The sequence below is a fragment of the Ambystoma mexicanum genome, chromosome 13, assembly GCF_040938575.1.
Source record: "Ambystoma mexicanum isolate Mex_15411 chromosome 13, UKY_AmexF1_1, whole genome shotgun sequence".
In the NCBI taxonomy this organism is placed as follows: Eukaryota; Metazoa; Chordata; class Amphibia; order Caudata; family Ambystomatidae; genus Ambystoma; species Ambystoma mexicanum.
Window position 1 is genome coordinate 736032048 of NC_090938.1, and position 19289 is coordinate 736051336.

At 42.9% G+C, this 19289-nt stretch overlaps 1 protein-coding gene across 1 annotated transcript in view; it reads left to right on the forward strand.

Annotated features, from left to right (window-relative positions):
- NELFE (negative elongation factor complex member E) overlaps positions 1-19289 on the forward strand; it is a 317928-nt gene that overhangs the window by 44615 nt on the left and 254024 nt on the right. Inside the window, exons 2-3 of the mRNA XM_069635004.1 lie at positions 7100-7181; positions 7622-7691. Of these exons, the coding sequence (XP_069491105.1) occupies positions 7107-7181; positions 7622-7691 (145 nt within the window). The 5' untranslated portion in view covers positions 7100-7106. The remainder of the gene's footprint in view (positions 1-7099; positions 7182-7621; positions 7692-19289) is intronic.

Below are 19289 nucleotides of genomic sequence, written 5' to 3' on the forward strand. Positions count from 1 at the left end.
ATGTCCAAAATGTCTGCTTTCGTTTTTGGGGCTCTGCCTTTGTAGTGCACTGGCTTCATTGGTCATCTTCTGAGCAAGGTACGAAATAGCCGTATATGGACATGCTCTTTTGGACATTTCTTGAAGGAAGCCGGGAAGTGCAAGAATGTTTGAACTGTTTTGGATTGGGTAGGGGGTGGCAGACCGCTTCAATAGATATCTTCCCAGTGAGTGTGAGTGATGTCACAATTGTGACTGAGCTGGCTATCCAGGATTTGATAGCCACTCCATATCTGAATGCTGTAGGTCCTTTTTGATAGGTGGGCAGGGGCCTTCAGCCCCCCAACCCCTAGCCCAGGTTTCTTTATATCAAGGAAACGTCTGGCCAGCCCTACGGATATGGGGTGTATCGGCCACTTTTACTCCCTAAAAATAGGCAAATACTCCCAACAAAAAAGGGGGAACCGACGCATCAGAGAATGTCCCCCTGCTTTCATCCACACAGCCCCATGGATATAACGTAGACCTGCAGGAAGAAGTTCTACTATTATTACTGCCTTATCTGAAGAGTTAAACGTGTACGTTTTCATTTGCATGAATAACTTGCTGAAAACATTTTTACTTGCTTATTAAATACTCCCACTGTGCATGGGACTTACTCTTTTACTTACTAAAACATCCTTTTACTCCCAACTTTAAAAAATAGGGAGTAAAATACTCCCACTTCAAAATCTTGAAACAAATGAAATCCGCAACATTAGAGGCTTATCAGACTCAGCACGTGCCGTCTGTGCAAAGCTAAGACGGAAACAATCCGACACCTACTGTTGTCATGTCCGAAAACTTTCGACCTGAGATTGGCTTACCTAAAGCAACTAATCTCAGACGAATACGGGTGGGACGAAGAAACTTGGTGGTCAAGACTGATCCGAGGAGACCGAACCACTTGGCTCCTAGCAACCACCAAAATACTTCAACACACCATGACGAGGATAACAGGATGAGGGGCCCACCCTTGCGTAGCCACTGCGCTTTTTGATGTTCAACTTCTTTAAGTTCTTTTGAACATACACAAATAAAAAAAATCTTATCTGGGACACTGCATCTGCCACTATTTCTTCAGTCAATAACTGAAATCTGTACTCTGAAGCAGGATAGGCCATAGAAGGATGCTCAACGCTGCAGCTCCAACAATTGCCAAAGCCAACCTCTGTGAGGCAAAGATCTGCGCTTTCTCGACCAAGGGGGGCCTTCCAATGTCTCTAACCTCCCTGGTGTTCACCGCTAGTACCAAGTCCTGCACAGCTGTGGACATTCTCTCAGAGCCCGAAAGAGTTGTGGCCCGGTACCTGTCTTGCAATCATTCCAACAGGACTCCTCTGTGCTGGACTGTTGCAGCCTGCAGTATTGTGAAACGTTTGACCCCTGTCGGGGGACACCAACTGTGTGGCTCTGCTGCTGCTCTATGTAAAGGGGTGTTGCAGGAGTTAAAATCCTTTGTACTTCTTCACAGTCGCATGCAGGTCCTAGCTGGGAACAATATTCCTTTTCCCAGCCTTTTATTCTACTTCAGTGGGTCCCCCAGCATTTCTGTTGGACAGTTTTGGGATCCTGAACAGATTGTTTTGAGAGCGAGTTCCTTTTGAACCTCCCTTCTGGCTTACCTCATTTTGTTTAGGAGGCACTGGCTAGTCCTTAAGGCTAACAATGCAGGAGGTTGTGCCCCCAACTAAGTCAATGGTGTAGTGCCACTACCTGCCTTGAAGAGAGTAGTGCAGGGCAACCAGGATTCCCCTTTCTTTTGACTGCATGGACATACATGTGGGTACCACCTTCCATCACATGATACCTCCCAGTGCTCTTTCTGGCCCAAATGCTCTTCTTTCTTTCAGACTACAACTTCAGAGTACACCTGGGCTCTACTAAGAAACGCAGACCGGAACCTCGAGACTGCATCGAGAAAGAAAATTGAATATACTGGGATTCCTCCTGCCCAACCCAGACAGGAAAACCTAGCAACAACCTATTTAACCCCAAGCAAATGTTGGGCAAATAAAAAACCAACTCTGAAGGAGGAAAAAGACTGAAGGTGAGCCGAAGCAACACTGACATCCTCCCCAGGTCGAATTGGGAGCGTAACTCCCTGGCACATGAAGGAAGCCAGAGAGAAAGTGAGCAGCCTGAATGTCTCACTGCTGTCTTGCTGACAGAGACTGAAAAGGGGACCGAGCTAAAGGTTTTCTTAAAGCTCACAGCTGTGTTTCCCAGCCCCTGGGGGAAAAGACAGGCACAGGGTGGTCATTAAATGCAGGATGGATATGGGAGTTTGAGTGATAGTATATGGTCGGAGGGTGTGGAGAGAGGGTGCAAGGCGGTAATGGGAGGAGAGGTGAAGGCAAAGAGAAGCAGGAATGGGGCAGGTAGTGTAGAAGAAAGGCAGAGAGTGTGTGATAAGATTAGGGCATCGAGATGTAGACAGAGGAGAGTGGTGAGAAGAGAGGGGAGTAAATGGGAGGGGATATTAGTATGGGAGAATGAGCAGGGCACCATGTTCCAGGAGAGTGAAGAGTGGAAAAGAGGGGCGAGGAAAGACCGGCAGTGACATGGTGTGTACGTCGGAGGGACAGAAGTGAGAGATTGGGAAGATGACTGGAGGGAGTAAGATAGGACGGGAGAGTGAGAGTAGAACAGATGGGAGTCGTTGGATCCAAGGAATGGAGAAAACTGGAGTGGCTGAAGGAGAGATTGGACCAGGGAACCTGAAATCGGCCCAGTTGAACAATTGGTTTCTATTCAGAAACCTGGGGGAAGTGTCGGGTCAGGGCACGTATAGAAAATTCCCAGAGGGAGCCAGATAAGTAAGGCTTTTGCTTTTAGGGCTTCCTAATAGATATAATTCGATAGGTAACGCCTCGATCTAGTTGAGAAGCCTTGGTTGGGGAGGTAGAAGCCCACTCAAGCTCGCGATGGGGAAACCTTTGAAGCCACCTCCTTATAGTTCTGAAATAAAACCTTCAACCTTCTTTCAGTGTCTGGGAGTCATTAAGAGCTTCTCTTTACGGTGTACATTCATAAGAGTAGAATAGGCCTTTTCAACCAACTAAACACACTTGGTTTGGCGCCACCTAGTTGCCATCCCTGGAACTCCAGCTCCAGTTCAGAGTGACAGAGCAGTACATTGTTAACATGCAAATTAGTTGAAAAGCATGCATTTCACGGTATGGCTACTGGGTGGCGTTGTGCCAATGTGTGGCATATTTGGTGAAATAGTCTCACGTTTTAGGGTGTTTCTTTTCTGTTCTTTAAACCAACCATAACATGTATGGTGTTTTCTTCTCTTGTGCATGCTTTCTGTCCCACACTCTTCCAAGCTTGTAGTATTCTACCTTTAGTGCAACCTTCCTGTTTGTAACAAAGATATTTGTTAAACTTAACTCTGTGGACAATCTATTGTTTGACGACCATTAATCCTGTCCTGCTCAGTTGCAAGTGAGAAGTTGAGCTAATATGGTGTAAATCTCATCAGTATATGCCATACGCCACTTAGATGAATGTCCTCCTAATAAAATGTAATATAAATATGTAAAACAAACTGGTTGAAGCATGAAAATCATTGGGAAGAAAATCTGGTGACATTTGTACACTATGTGGACATTAATCTTAATTTGAGGTGCTCATAAGCACCATATGCAGTAAATGAAGGAGATCCAATAAGCAATGTTTGCTTTCACACTAGAAGATTGGGAAATTGATTTCACAGCTTAGAAACAGACAGTTCAAGAAACAAATTCAAAATACAACTACTTTATCCTTGGAAAAACCCAGACAGTGACAACTCGTGTAGGCCAGAAAATGAATCTGTATGTTTGAAGGCAATTGAGACTGGTGAATTCATATCTAGAATGTATGGATTAGAAATGTCAAGTTGTTTTTTTAAGTGATTTTCACTAAAAGTATTGAATTTGTTGCATGTAAGAACTGTTCTTGATCTTTTTGTAAATGATGATCAATAATGGCATGATTATAAATGAATGATTTCTGACTGAAATAAATCTATATTCATAGGTATTGGCATGTTGGTGCAATCCCATTGTGTGGTTTATTTCTAATATGGTATAAACCGCCGTAGGTCAATTGGATTCACCTCACTGAATCCCATACCAATAGTAATTTCTCCTAACAATTAACTCTGTTAAATACTCATACTAAAATATTGTGATACCTTGGTTGTTGGAATTGTAAACCTATTTCTTTAATAGGTATGAATCTCACGCTTATTTTCCTCTGGAATTTTACTTTTCTCTTAAATGGTGCTAGTTGGACTTTTAGGGTAGGACGTTTTTAGGTATCAGAAATTATCCAGCACTTAAAGCTACTGCGAGGGTTCAGAAATGTGAGGCGGACAGCTTTTGTGAAGGTTTTTCATAAATTACCATAAAGGTTTGATGTACGCCTCACTATCCTACCCTAAAGAGGATTTCCCTTCCTATTAAAATAAACTAAAGGAACACTCTAACAAAAGGAATTTGTCCCTCACACTTTTACATACAACAAACATATGAAGGAAATATATGGCAATTCAAATATCAGTTATGTCCAAAATACTGTTTGTTTTTCCTTGTAACCTGGGTAATGTTCCCTTCCCCAGGATCAAAGTAGGAATTTGTATGCACAGTTACAAATTGGGAACTTCCATTCTACAACAAAGGTCTGGTGCTAAGGTTCTTCTTGCTCCAAAAGTCTCTCACTTGGACTTTCCAACAGTTCAAGAGAAATAACAACTCTTTGTCTCTCCACTTGTAACAGAGTTCAACACAACTTCTTCTTTGGAAAACAAAATCAATTTTAGCAACAGCAATGCTTTGTCAGGATGTAATCACAAGATACTGTTGTGGTCTTTGCCACTTCTTTTTCTTCAAAGTCTTTAACCACAACACAGTACTTCAACAACTTCTACCTGGTCCACTAACCTGCCAGGTCTACCACCACAAAGTCCCTTGCCCTGGTATACTCTCCTGTCAGGACTAAACGTTTCTAACACTGCTACAAGGACTTATGTGGTAAAGTTCACTTCAAACAACTTAGCAATTAATTCTTCTTCTGAAAAGACATAAGACACGTTGGTGCTGTTTATGCCACAATGTTCAAATTACTACTTTTACTCCAATTTTACCTATTTCACTTCTTTCTTTAATTACATCATCCAAAGGATTTTTAGACTGACTCAATAAGTGGTGGTGGTTTACATTCCTCTGTTTATCATAGGCACTTTCATCACCATAAATGTGGGTGTCTTTCTGAAGGGGGTGTGGGGGACAGTTTTCACGACCTTCAAGACCATTATCTTTGGGAAAGAAAACCTCCCTCCGACAACAAGCCATTACATAGTCTGGCATCACTGGCATTTCTTCCCTTGAAGACAAATACTGCTTCCCTCCCAACGGAGTCCTCCTGTTCCTCTGGGGCCCTTCTCCTCCCAGGTGATACTCCGGCTAATACCACCCCCTGGGTCAAGATCAGGTAGCGGCTGCCTTCCCCCATGCCACCTGAGGGGAGACTTTAGGTAGGGTTTTTGTGAGGACTCTGCAGGATTCATCCTACTGCATTCATGTAGTTCTTATCCCACAGCTCGGAGCCAATGTTTAGTAGTTGCTACTTAGTGCCTCAGAGCTCCCACTCCTGTTGTAGGAGCCATTGGGCCCAGGATGTAGAAACACAATGTTGTAGCACAGGTATTCGTGAATGTTGACAAAATGTTCCTCAGTGGATCTTTGGTAAGCAGTGTTCAAAAGGGCAAAAGCACTTGAATGCTTAAAGGCTTAGTGATCCTTTCAAAAGTGTGTCTGGATCCCAGGGTAGACAAGAGGCAAACATGATGGGTTGTCTTCTGGTCTCCGCCCCACTTATGTTCTAAATCCCGAGCAGACAGGCACAAAAGAGCGCTCTGCAATCACAAGGGCACTTTTGTATTCAAGAAAGACCCACTCTTGGGGCATGCTCCAGAATCCACAGAGTTCTCTGTGATATGTTGGCATTTACAAACTCTGTAACAGTCTGATATGTCGGGACATACCGGTCCCACGGGCAATGTTAAGACTGCGTCTTGGGAAGCTGCGGGTCTTGGAAGGAAGTAATGCACACAGCGTTCAGACCATTGCCTGGGAAGATTGGTAGGAACGTCTTCTACAACCAAGGCTATTGTTGGGGCACAGCTTAGGAAGATTTCTATGCAATAGAGTCCACCCATCTGACACAATGCATGCTGCACGTTAAATGCTCCTCAACAATCTGCGTCTGAATACAGACCACCTTTTCTTTTCTTAAAGAGAAAATCGCACATATGCGTAGACATTTTGTTAACGGTTTCTGTTTGGAAACAAAGCAACAAGGGGCTTCAAGGTCCTCCTTTTACAATACAACTTGAGTGGATAAGGGAGGATTCATGTCTCGGGCTGCAGTTAACCAGTCAAATGTAGCTGGAATAAGACCTTTTAACTCCCGGGTGCTCGGATACAGAGGACATCTCTGAGCCGCCAGAGAACAATGCTCTGGGGTTGCAGATAGATCTGTATTTAGCCATTTTCTTTTAAAAAGAGAAAATACATGGTGCATGCTGTAAACAGTAGCAAAGTCAAAGATCAAGCAAGAAATAAATACATTCCGGGAACATACATATTATTTGTTTGCTTTATTTTAACTGCCATGGGTCCCCTCCCCCCCAGTGCCAAGGCCTTTTTTGGTGATTTCGGTATTTCACCATGCAAAGCCTTCTAACATTTTCATCATCATTAACCCCTTAAGTGCCAAGGACGAGCTATCTCGTCCTTGGCACTGGGGAGGTAATACCAAGGACGAGATACCTCGTCCTTGGCACTTAAGGGGTTAAGGATTTCCAGTACAAGGTTTGCAGTAAAGATTTGGCAAGCGGGACCTAACAGCAACTTCTGGTTTTGAGGCATATTCCAGTAAGCCGGAGAATACTGCCGGGGAACCTGCACATTTCTGTCCTGAATTACATAAATGATTGTAAGGTCCACCCACCCCTCACTTGAGAGGTAAAAAAGAAAAAAAATAGTTATGCGTCTTATAAAATGTCGGCTTTTGTTTCAACCCATTGCAGGGCAAAGATGGTGATATTTCCAGCTGGCCTTACTGAGGAAGAGGAGGCTTTACAGAAGAAGTATGCCAAGCTGAAGAAAAAGGTAAGTGTTGGTTGTCGATTATTTGTCTGATCTTCTCATTGCTTTATGGCAGAAGGCTCTATAAATAACATTGCTCAAAATAGATCTGTTTTCACGTTAACTGATTGTTTTAGTTTAAAAAAAAAAAAAGAAAATTCTAGATGGTTTCGGCAAACAGGGCACCTTTTCTCATTCCTCCAAGAATCCGGCCCCTGGAAGGTTGTGGAAGATGGGACTTTGGCCTGCCTGTCCATGTCAGTATGTGCATATGCCTTTTAGGTTCTGCATAGTCATGAACTCGATAACTGCCCAGAACGCCGTTAGGACCCTTTGATAACATTTAGCTCTCTTGATAGGGACCTGTATGTTCCACCAGGAAACCTGATATCTGCTCATGTTTAACTGAGCCTTTGATAAGTTAATTTACCACATGTTTTTCTTGTATGCTGTTTCATTTTTAGAAAAAGGCCCTCCTGGCTTTGAAGAAGCAGAGCTCCACCAACCAAGCAATCCAAGCAGGCGTCAAACGTTGTAAGTCGAGGAGATGCAAGGATGAGGGAATGGCAGCATAGGTTGGTCACAGGTTGAAAGTGGTCTGTGTAATGGCATAGCAATGAACCAATTTAATGTTTAAGCCATATACAGAGTGCTGAGGACATGAATTGGTATGGGTCACTTCCGTCTGAGACGCTCCTGTGCCGGGTAAGCTGTTTGTCTAGGATCCAACTGTATCCTGTGTCTGCTCAATGGAGTGTGTGAAATGAATTGTTGTACCCCGTCTACTGTTATTTCACTGACCAGGTACTCTGGCGAATTTCAACAACACCCAACCATTTTATGGCATTTTGTTAGGATATAGACGATGGTGAAAACCATTCTGTATGGTTGAATCGATTGGACCCCAAGTGCCTGGCATATCCACAAAGTGTTAGTAGGATCAGTTATTAAAACCCTGTAGCAAATACTGTTTTATACACAGATGGTGAGAGCTAAAATTTGGTTATTTTGATATTGATTGTTCAAGGTCTCCATATACCCAGTAGAAATTCAATGTGTGATTGTATAGTAGTAAGAAGCGACATGTTGATTTGCAAAAACATTTATTAACAAAAATTGGGGGCGTTGGAGGAAATCCTAACTAACCCTACCTCTAAGAGGGGTTTCGCGGCCTCAACACACTAGCTAATGAAACTGTCTGTGTCAGAATGTCCAAAGTAAATTTTGCGTCCTGTGACCAAATCCTAACCTATCCCTCGCAAGCTAAACTTACTGTAATGTGACAAGGGAAATGTCTTTTGGCTGCCGATCTGCAGCCCAGCTTTGCAGCTCAAAACACAAGTTCCAAAAAGGTGTAGATAAGCAAACCAAAGTTTCACAAAACTCAACGGATTGGTTCCCTTTTCCCAGAGTCTTTCCAGCTTTAGCCAAAGTGTTTTCCATCTCTTCAATGCTCAAGATATGCCCTTAACTATGTTTGGCAGACCTGCCTCCCAGGCCCTGTGACGAGGAAGAATGCCCCCCTGGCCCTGTGACAAGGAAGAATGGCCTGGACTCCTTTTTCCAAGCTGCCCTGAGAGTCCCAGACGCGTTGGAACCAGATCCGGCTCCCAGAGTACTACGAGGAAGAATAGTCTGGCTTTCTCTCCTTGACTGTGCTGAGGGCCCCTGACCCTATTTGCTCTATATCCCCTTCTTGGTCCACTTTCTTGCAAATTGGGATTCAACAAACTTGTTCCCCCTGTCCTTCTCTCTGGTTTTACTTCCACCCACAGCCTTGGTTTACCCTCCTGCCAATTGCAGATTGTCACTTGCACACATTAACTTTGTACTTTTTCTTTGCCGCTGGTCGAGGTGCATCTCCCCAGCACAGGTACTGTTCTATCTGTTGTTTCTTGATGCCACGACCTTGGTTTACTCCCCTGCCAAGGTTTGTGAATGTCAACTGTAAATGCAAAGTTAAGTTCGTATTTGCTCTTAATGTTCTTTGGGTTACGTTTTCCCAATGTGGGTCCCAGACCTACTTTACTGCTGTGTCATGGCAAACGTGTACATATGTTGGTCCTTATTTCTCTAGTGTTTCTCATGTTCTCTGGGTCTCCCCAGCCTCATCTACCCTAGTACTGGCGGCCGATCTCCGGTTGTGTTCGGGTCTCCCACGGTCTTCTGTGGCTTTTCCAGCTATCCAGAGCCTTCTCTGGTGTCCCGTGAGCCTCTCCAGCAGCCCGAGGGTGGGTTTCCTGTGCTCCATCAACCCATGCTCCTGGCGAGTGTATTGCCCCCCATTCCCCCACCTCTACCACCCCCCTGCTGCAGGGAGCTTTGTAGCTTTGTGCTTCATGGGATCCTTGCAGATGCGCTGCTTTCACCGACTCAGTCTGCTTCTCTGATCTGACCTCCTTCATGTAGCCTGCTGAGCTCCCGAGCTGTGCTGAGAGTTAATGGCGCCAGTGTTCTGTTCCCTTTCCTGTTATTAATGACAGCAGACCAATCGGTAGATTTTCAAACGAATAGACCACGTGTCTTGGCTCTCAGCATTGATCTTCATTGCACTTGTCCTCCTTTCTCATCCCAGTACTGCTATTGGATACCTTATGTGGTTTCCTTCCCAATGGTTTCTTCCTGAGATGTGTAGCAAAAGTACATTGGGGAATCTTCTGGGAGGGTAAGAGAAGTTTGAGGGAATGTGGGAGGGTCAAAAGGATACCGTGTTCTAACAAAGTCGTCTCTACTCTCAGTGGAGTCCTCCCTCACCATGAGATTCTCGCGCTAGGTACCTCCCCCAGGGGGACTTTGGGGGTAACGGCCTCACCTCCTTGGACACATGGTAAGGGGCTCCCCCTATGGAAGGGCTCCCCTATGGAAGAAGGGACGACATCCGAAGATAGGTCACAAATATCTTTAACCTCTTTCGCAAGGGGCAAGTTAGTGTATTGGCACTACAGAAATTCCTCTGTTAGGAAAAGATCAGACAAGGTTATAAAAAGTAATCATTATGCATTTCAGACCTGGTCTTCTTGTACTCTGAAAAAGGCAGGCTTAGCCCTTATTTTGCAAAAACATTGCCTTCTCAACTGAAGCGCAGAATAGAGACCAGGACGGAAAACATGTGATGGTTTTATTAAGCAATATATACTGCAGCATCCTTTTATGCCCCAAACACAGGACTTGGATGTCTTTGATTCATTTTCGAGAAATACTTGGTATTCATTGAGGGAGAGTGGATTATCGCAAGAGATGTTAATGTAGTAATGAACAGAAGATTGGTCGGATCAACCCACTCTAGATTCTCCTGGAGGGCAGAGGCTTCCATTACAAAAAGGATGGACTAGAAACCTGCAACTGGAGTGCAAGGTCTACATAATTTTACCATGTAAAGTCATCACATTCCAGGCTATTTTCTCTGTCAAAATGTCATGCCTCGAGGACCTACACACCGCAACACTCGATGACACACATTTCAATTGCCTTGACATTCAATTCAATGTCAGTGCACGTCAGATTTCTTTTCCATCGTCCCTGGAACATCCTGATCTCGCCGCGCTGTATGGAATTGGGACCAATCCCTTCCTTCAGTTTCTATGGCTGCTTACAGATCCGGAAATAAATATTGCCTCAAATACTTGTCTAGTGCTTCTCAAATAGTTTGATACTTGCCTCACAAGTTTAGTACAGCCTTGGTTTTCTCCCTACCCTTGTCCCTGCTGTTTGCTTCGCCTGGTACTGACTGCTGGGCTTTGTCTGCTGTGCCTTTCTGAATGTTTGATCTCCCTCCAGCTCGCATTTATTCCTGTGCATATGGCGACCTGCTTCTTCTCAATTTTTTGTGTTTCTACCATGGATGGACACTGCTGGAGGCTCTTGTGGATTTATACTGAACTGATCACTGGAACCTTTTTCCTCCTCCAGGATTCGGACTGTCCCTGCTTTTTGGAACTGTATTGCATTTTTCTTCTTTGGATGACTTTGGGCCTGGAACATTTCAAAGGCTGCTTCTTGTCAGTCAGTCGCGTCCTCTTGCTGCTTGGTATAGAATTTCCCCCTCCAGTGGTGCCAGAAATTTAAACATACTTATATTTTGTGCTTCCCAAATCTGCTTCAATATTGCTGTGTGTCGTACAATGAAGTTATTGCACAGTACTTTTTGTTGTGTGTCTAACGATACATATTACATTTGCAAATTCACGCCTTTTTTAGATTAATTCCTCTGACATAAAAAGTAGCACAAATCAGCCCACGATTGGGCAACTCACACATATTGTTTCCTGCACAACAGTATTTTGAGTAGCCCAATTGTGTGGGAAATTGCCCAATCTGGAATTCCTACCCCCCTCTGTTCTAGTCGCCCAATGTTGTTTTCCTCCTTGGGATACTTTGATGTTGTGGTTGTGTGGCTTTCTAGGCTCCCCTCAAAAACTACTCTGGATGGTTTTGTTTTTGAGCAAGGGAACAAGGTGGGAAACGTATTGGCGCACAGATTAAAAATACAAGCACACCAATACTTTATCACGACTATTGTAGATGATGGCGTTGAAAGTAGTGCAGAGAAGAATAAACCCAAAGCCTTTAGAGATGTCTAATGGAAATTTTACAATCTGCATCGCACCAACAGTGAGGTGAGGAAAGCCTGTCTACACAAGATGCTGTAACCCCAAGCAGCTGGTACAAATAAACGGTACAACGTCTTTTCATCGCCTGCATGTTCATCCCCAGGCATTTTAACGCGCACATTCCATCGAATGTGCTCATCAAATATTTTAGGGGGGTGGGAAAGGGCAGATAAGGGTTTGGACGGGTAGGCAATAGCCAAAAATAAGTGTGGGAGGGGGTTTGGGGGATGGGGTGGAACCCCCCCCCAAAAAATTAAATAAAAAAAGATGAGCATTTTCGATTGAATGTGCCCGTTAAAATGACAGGGCATGAAATTACAGGAGATTAAATGACATGGAACCTAAATAAATATTAGAAGAACCTATATAAACTACAAAAGTGAAGAACAATGAAAGTCCTGCCCTCGCAACTGATTTTATTAGGGCAGTGGCTGCCTTGGTGGCAAAGCCATTGACTGACCTCTTACCATTATTTGATCGGGAAGACTTTGCTCACTCTGTAGGTGTCGTTACCAAAATGTTGCCCGGTTTTGAGTCATTTTTCTAACATGTTGGTTGTTTGGTATAGGTGATTTGGGGTAGTGAGTTGCAGGGTGAGGTGGTGGGGTGGGTTATATGGCGTTTGAGGGGGGACCCCCCAATTTAAAAATAGTCGGTGAAAACAGCCATAGCAAAATACGTGAAACCGTAGGAGTATGTCGGGTCCCAGTCATTCTTGCCTGCAGGAGTTGCTGAACCATGCAAACTCCTTCCAGGCGTCCTGTCTGCAACTGTCTCTTCACAACACTGTGGGGGGTGGGGGCCCGCAGTGGCTAAAATAAAAATAAAAAAATCTCCAGATTCTTGCACTGCTTCTCAGGAACACAGGTCCATAATCTGAAAAGTGTGTACAGTTCTGTTAATATAAACTCTTTAACTCCACTCCACCGCCCATGCACCTCCCACCCTGAAGTGCGGTACTGTAATACCTGTGTACAGGAGGGCGGAGCGACCTCTGACGGGCCCATGGGGTCAGAGCTCCCCCTCGAGTACTTTAAGACGAGCAAGCTGCACCATGAGGTGGATGAGGTGCAGGATTCTCTTACTCCAACAGCAATCAATAAGGACAACTCAATGGATTGGCAAAGGGAAGTCCGTTTAATGACGAGTACAAAAAACGGGGAAGCAATGTGGAAATCTTCAGTGATGCGATCGCCCGTCTTGCTTCAACTTCCAAATTTTTCATTCAGACAGCAGTAGTTCTAGTAAATTCTCGTCATCGTTGACGTGTAACACACAAAAGTTTGTCATGCAATTCTATTGGTTAAAAAGAAAACTTAAGTATAGGTGCTATAACTGTATATGGTAACAGAGTGTGAGGATTGGATAATTTATCGGGTGGGCGTCTACGCCCATCCCTCTACATCACTCGTGCTAGACGTCACTACAAGTACGACGTCTCATTGGTTCTACTAACTATAGGACCCTAGATTATTTGGTCCATTCTGATTGGGTCAGTTACACCCCCAGGCATAAATCTTCACTTTAATTAGCAGCATGCAGAATGTTTACCCAGATGCGGTGTGCCCCAAGATTCACCCTGCCTCCCTTCCATCAATCAGTACTTTGGGGCTATGTGTCAATTAGTTGGCTGAGGTTGGCCTCAAAATTGTAGCTTCTTATCAGGAAAAGTTATGGCATCCTCTGGTTTTGGGTGACCTCAGACGTTGGTACCTCTTAGCGCTTGGCTGGTCACATGTTAGTACACTGTGAATTTGCTTCATTTTCCCTCTATTTGCGTATTTGATTCTCCCTTCGGCCTTGCCACCTGCTGTCATGACTTATCTTCAATTTCAACGCAGGAGCTGCTGCGCCCCACAGACCCAGCAAAGTGTAGCGTCCTCAACTAAATATAAATGACCAGTTGAGTTTGTGACACTCTAGGGGGAAAGGGGAATTTGGATAAAATAAGAAATCAGTCACTGGAACTTGACATCCTTTCAGAAGGTAAGTATCTGCATGGACGAGAGATTAACAAGTAGAACAAACATAAGTATACATGTAAATATATATATTTCTTAAGATAATTTATCTCACTCACTTTGACAAAGGTTTACCTGAATATCCTCTGCTATTTGCCTCTTATAAACCTTTGGATATTAAGCACGTTATAACTAACCAATTACTGCCTGATTGATCTTACGTGCATCTACCAAAACATTTCTATTTCACGCCATATGTGATCCAAGCACTGTCTAACTCAGAGGGCGCCCAGGGGGCATAACCGTCTCTTAGTGTCTGCCTCCACAAGAAATGGGTTCTTTAAAACCAAGCTTACATTGATGTTTTTTATCTTGCTGTCGTAAAACTGATCCCACCAGTCTCAACAGTCTTGTGTTCCTTGTAGCTTCTGAGGTGGAACTTCAATAATTTCCCGAAAATCCTCTCTTGAAAACCTCAAATATAGGGCCTCTGGAAACTGTGGCCTACTCGAAGTAGCTCGGATGAATGGCACTTTAGAATGCCCACCAAGATTCCACTCTGCCTTACTGTGAAGGTCTCATCAATAATGGCCTTGATTCTTTCATTCCATCTTGTACATGGACTAGTCCATCTTCCTAAATGGAATTATAGCTAAGCAAAGCAACCATCTCCTAATCCACTCAACACTCACACCACCATGTAGGTACAGACAGAACCACAGACTAAAACATTTGGTACCCCCTGGAAGTGCAGCAACCACCCACCTTATGAGTAATTAGGGCTTGTCCCAAAGACCACCTAGACCTTGGTGACCTGCTTGTCATACAACAGATTTCTAATGGGGCATGGTTCCCTTGCTGGTGGAGCCGTTGACCGACCTGTTCACAGACCTGTTCACTGTTTTGTCAGTAAAGCTAAGCAGATTCTGTTGGAGTCTGTGGTGGCAGTTATTCCAAATCTAAGGAAGCATCATAAGTTTTGTCAATCATCTACACCAATTGCATTTTTGAGTTTAGATATAAAGATATCCACACATATAATTGCTGGTAGGGTGCAGCAAATTCTGCCTATTTGGGAAGACCGGATCAGTATGGGTTTCTTATGATCATCCTTATCATAAAACTGTTTCGGCACAATGCCATACAGGTTGTACAAACACATCAATTTGCTCTTATATTTTTATTTTATTATTGTGCATGTGCCAACAAGTGACTTTTACACATTTGCAGCATTTCATCTAACAATTTAACAAACTTACATCTTATTTTAAAATATGTCTACAAGGAATTGACAAATTCATATATCTAGTGTAGTTCCATTACTACGTAATAAGTCAACTCTCTTAATATCGTCACAACTTCAATCGTAAGCCATCTTTAATGGCCTGCAGTGAGGCGTTCGAAAAATAAATCGCTCGTAAAGCCACATGTTATGGTCTACAAACTGCCTATTCGTTTTTCACAAAGTTATCTTGTGTCTTTGCATGATATTAAGATGTGACATAACGATTGAGATCCATTTTCCTCACGAAGGTTGCGAGCAGTGTGGTCGAGTTGCTTGCCTCTTGCAGACTGAATTTCATCTGTTCTTAGTATATTCAATCTTATTCTTAAGAGGTCCATTCTCTTTTTTGGGTCCGGAAACTGCATTAAGTAATTTGGAAGAACATTCTTTGGTTTGCCAAAAATAGACTTGTATAGCCTAGAAGTTCTCATTTTGGTAATGGTTTCAATCCAGTCTGCGCGAGACAAGGCTACCTTGACACCCATTGGATTTTCTACTAAGTCGATTATTGTCTGATCACAGTTGTCCAATACATTCAATGTATATTTACGAAATTTCGTTAAGTATCTATTTTGTCTATTACCCATCTCATTCAAAAGATTTTTCTGTAGAGGATTGTATGGCTCTGAACAAAGTTATGATTTTCCAATCAAGGTTCATTTTTAGACTGGCTAATCCAAGTCCGTATCTAAGAGTAGCCGTTGGATAGCTCAACGGAAGATGGAGAAAATGTTTGCATATTTTCCCTTCTAGAAGTTTCCAATTTATCTCTTGTCAATTGTGATTTGTGTCATAACCATAAAGTAATGACGGCACAATCTTTGCTTTATAGAAGTTCAACAGAGAGCGGATTGAGAACTTGCAATATGTTGTTAGTATTTTTGTCATCTGCACTCTAAGAGGGATGAGTTTCAATTCAAGTTCTTCCTCGCAAGTACTTTTGGCAGGCACTGATTAAAAATGTGATGCCCAGATAAATAAGTTCATCGACCTAATCTGTTGCTTCTGCATGAACCATCTATAATTTACCTTTCGTACTCCATGATTTTTAAATACCAAGCTTTGAGATTTTGCTGGATTAACCTGTAAGTCGTTGTTCTGCATAGGTCTGAACGCATTCAGTAGTGACTAGAGTCCTTTTGGTGTGTAGTTTAGCAGGACAATATCATCTGCGTATGCGATCCACCTTAGGGGTTCAGTACCAATCTTAGGGCTTGCTAGAAATTCATTGTCTGGGGCTTTGTTGAGATCTGCTATATAGAGAATGAATAAACTTGCTGGCAGGATGCCGCCTTGTCTTACTCATCTATTAGTAGCTATCTCATCTGGTAGAGTTCCGTGGCCATTCACTTTGACCTGAATCGTGGTTCCTTCATAGAGGCTTATTATAATCGCGAGATTTTCTGGGATTCCCCATGAGGCAAGCTTTGTCCAGAGACGTTCTCTAATAAGGGTTGAACGCTCTGGACAAATCAAGTCATGCTCCATAGAGGGGGCGGCTGTCCTTTTGATGGGATTAGTTGGAGATCACAGATCTAATTATCCCATTAGTTGAAGTGGAAAGTCCCTTACGAAAACCAATCTGGAATGTATCTAATATGTTCTTTTGCAAAATCCAGTCTTCAAGATTCTTTAGAACCATTGAGGCGAACATTTTTCCATCTACATCAAGGAGGGCAAACGGTCGATAATTGGAGGGGGGGGCTTCCTGATTTGCCCTTCTTGTATATAGGAACAACCAGTGCTCCAGATAAGATTCTGAGGTGGGAGTATTTTACGCACGATTTTTCAAATTGGAGAGTAAATGCAATTTCAAGAGAGTCAAAATTAGTTTTCTGCTCTGCAAGAGACTAAAACATATCCAACATAGACCCAATGCATATGTAACATCAGACCCGTAGACCAAAAGAGTTGTAGATCAAAGTTGTCTGGCTTGCCTTTAACCATTTTATTACTCTTGTGGAAATGATTCTGCCATTAAATAACTTGTAAGTACATGCTACACATACAGCTTCATTTTCAAAATTCTGGAGCCTAGAAACTACTATAGATTGAGACTAATGTATTGCCTGCAGAGAGAGTGTGAGTAAGCAAGTGTTAGCAGTACAGAACTTGCTTACATTACTGCTCACCTAGGAATCCCAGGTGAGCAGTCTTGATTGCCCGATAGGTTTCTTCCTTGGCAGTCAAGTATCTGCATCTCTGGCATAACACGCATCACAGCCAATTCAGCCTGTGATCGCTAATCACTTTAGGGGGGTGAAAGCAATGGTGGAAGTGGAAAAATGGAACTAGTAGTACTCTGGCTGTATCCAAAAAGGTGGAAGTGGGATGGCCGGACAGATGGGGGTTGTGGGGGGGCCCACCAGGGTCACAAACCTTCCCTGAACAGTGAAGCAGGGATTTTAATCCACTCTGCAAATTTGACCACATACCTTCAAAGCTTTACTCCGTACAAATAGATTGGATTTCAAGGCCTACAGACAGTAATGCCATTTTATAGAGTTCACTTACAAAAAACATAAATTGCATAATAACGCAACATGACCACATGTAAATTATTACAGCAACACGTTAAGCCAAAAGAATATAACTGTGGCTTTAATTTTCACTTCCTGAATGGTAAACCATTAAGTCCCAAAAATCGAGTTAACCCCACTGTACTTTCAGTGAGTGTACTTTCAGTGATTTAAGACATGTAATCAACGGAGATTCTTTGCAACAAACCTCCAGCTCATTGTTATTCATGATGTTGAAAACATTTGGTTAGTGACTTAAAGCAACTTTATTTTATTGCATGTCAAGCTAGTAGACATCATGGATATAAAGCACCCATGTAATGATGTGTTTATAATGTAAACACATCATTAGATGGGTGCTTTGTGTTGCTCACTTTAACTATCACAGATGTGCAAGATAACTGGTGCTTTGCGAGCTCTTCCAGTTAGAAATGTACCATCATGCATATAAAAGGCTCTGGCACAGATGAAAGAAATATGTTTGGAACTTGACCACTTAACGACCTGCAGAGCCACATGTGTCTGCCTGAGACCTGGGAAACTGGCAGTGCTGTAACGGCCTGGGCTGATTCTTTAACTGGCATGGGAGAAAGAAAAAGCACCCAAACACGTTTCTTGAGCCCTGTAGAAAGCAAATGAACTAGTGGTAGGGCCGGCGATACCAATTATTTATATTACACTTCCAGCATCGAGGCTTCCTTTCAAAATCGAGCAGGGGAGGGGTGGGCTGTTATATTAGATATAGTACTTCAGTGCCCTGGGATCTTGACGCCGTATCTCTCACTAAACCATTCCAAGTTCCAACATATACCAGCACATTGACTAGGCCTCTCTAAACAACTGAACACCCACTTCCAATATAAGAAAATCAGTACTCTACACACAACTCATCAACTTTTATAAACTGGTCAGCCCACGCACCCTAACACTACTTACGGTACACGGGCACCCAGTACAGCAGCATCTGAATACAAATAGCTGAAGTACCATTTCCAAATCACCTTCAGAATGCCTGGGTACTTTTTACACATGGCATAACAGTGTCAGGGTCCGACTTGACTGAATTCCACAGGCGCTGATGCTGGCCCCACAGACCCTCACCAGGAGTTCATCTCTCAAACCTAAAGTAAAAGCTGAGCTGAGAACCCCAAGAAAGGGAAAGGGGAATTTGGATAAAATAACAACGGAGACACTGCAGCCCTGCAACCTTCTGGTAGGCTCTGGTATCTGTAGTAAACAAATACACTTGGTTACTTATACATTAGTGTAAACCTTTTTCTCTAAATTATTTTTAAAACAACTTCTAACTTCTTTACCTCTTATACTTCTGTTTAAGACTTGGAGGTTAATTATCTGTATGGAATATCTTGTAAACTGTTGTAATGTTTTAGTGCATATTGTTACTAGCCATTCCAGTCTCGTTAATATCCAAAAGAAAATGACTCTTGAAAACACCTTACAACCTTAGATATTCTTCTTTGACTTTTCAATTCATTTAGCACCAGTAAGTTCGAATTTTCTATACTCTTGAGAAATGCAGTCTTTCCTGAAGTATTGAATTCTCTTTTGTGTGAAAATTGCATTTAGTAGAAACCAGTAAACTTTCTTGAATGCTACTGCTTCTTCTGCGTGTGGATCTTTTCTTTGTTACTCATATGAATATTTAGTTACTTTCTTGAATAACTTATTCACTCTCTGCAACCATGCGATTAACATGCGAAATCACTAGACGTGAGAAATTGTCCTCGCGCTAAAAA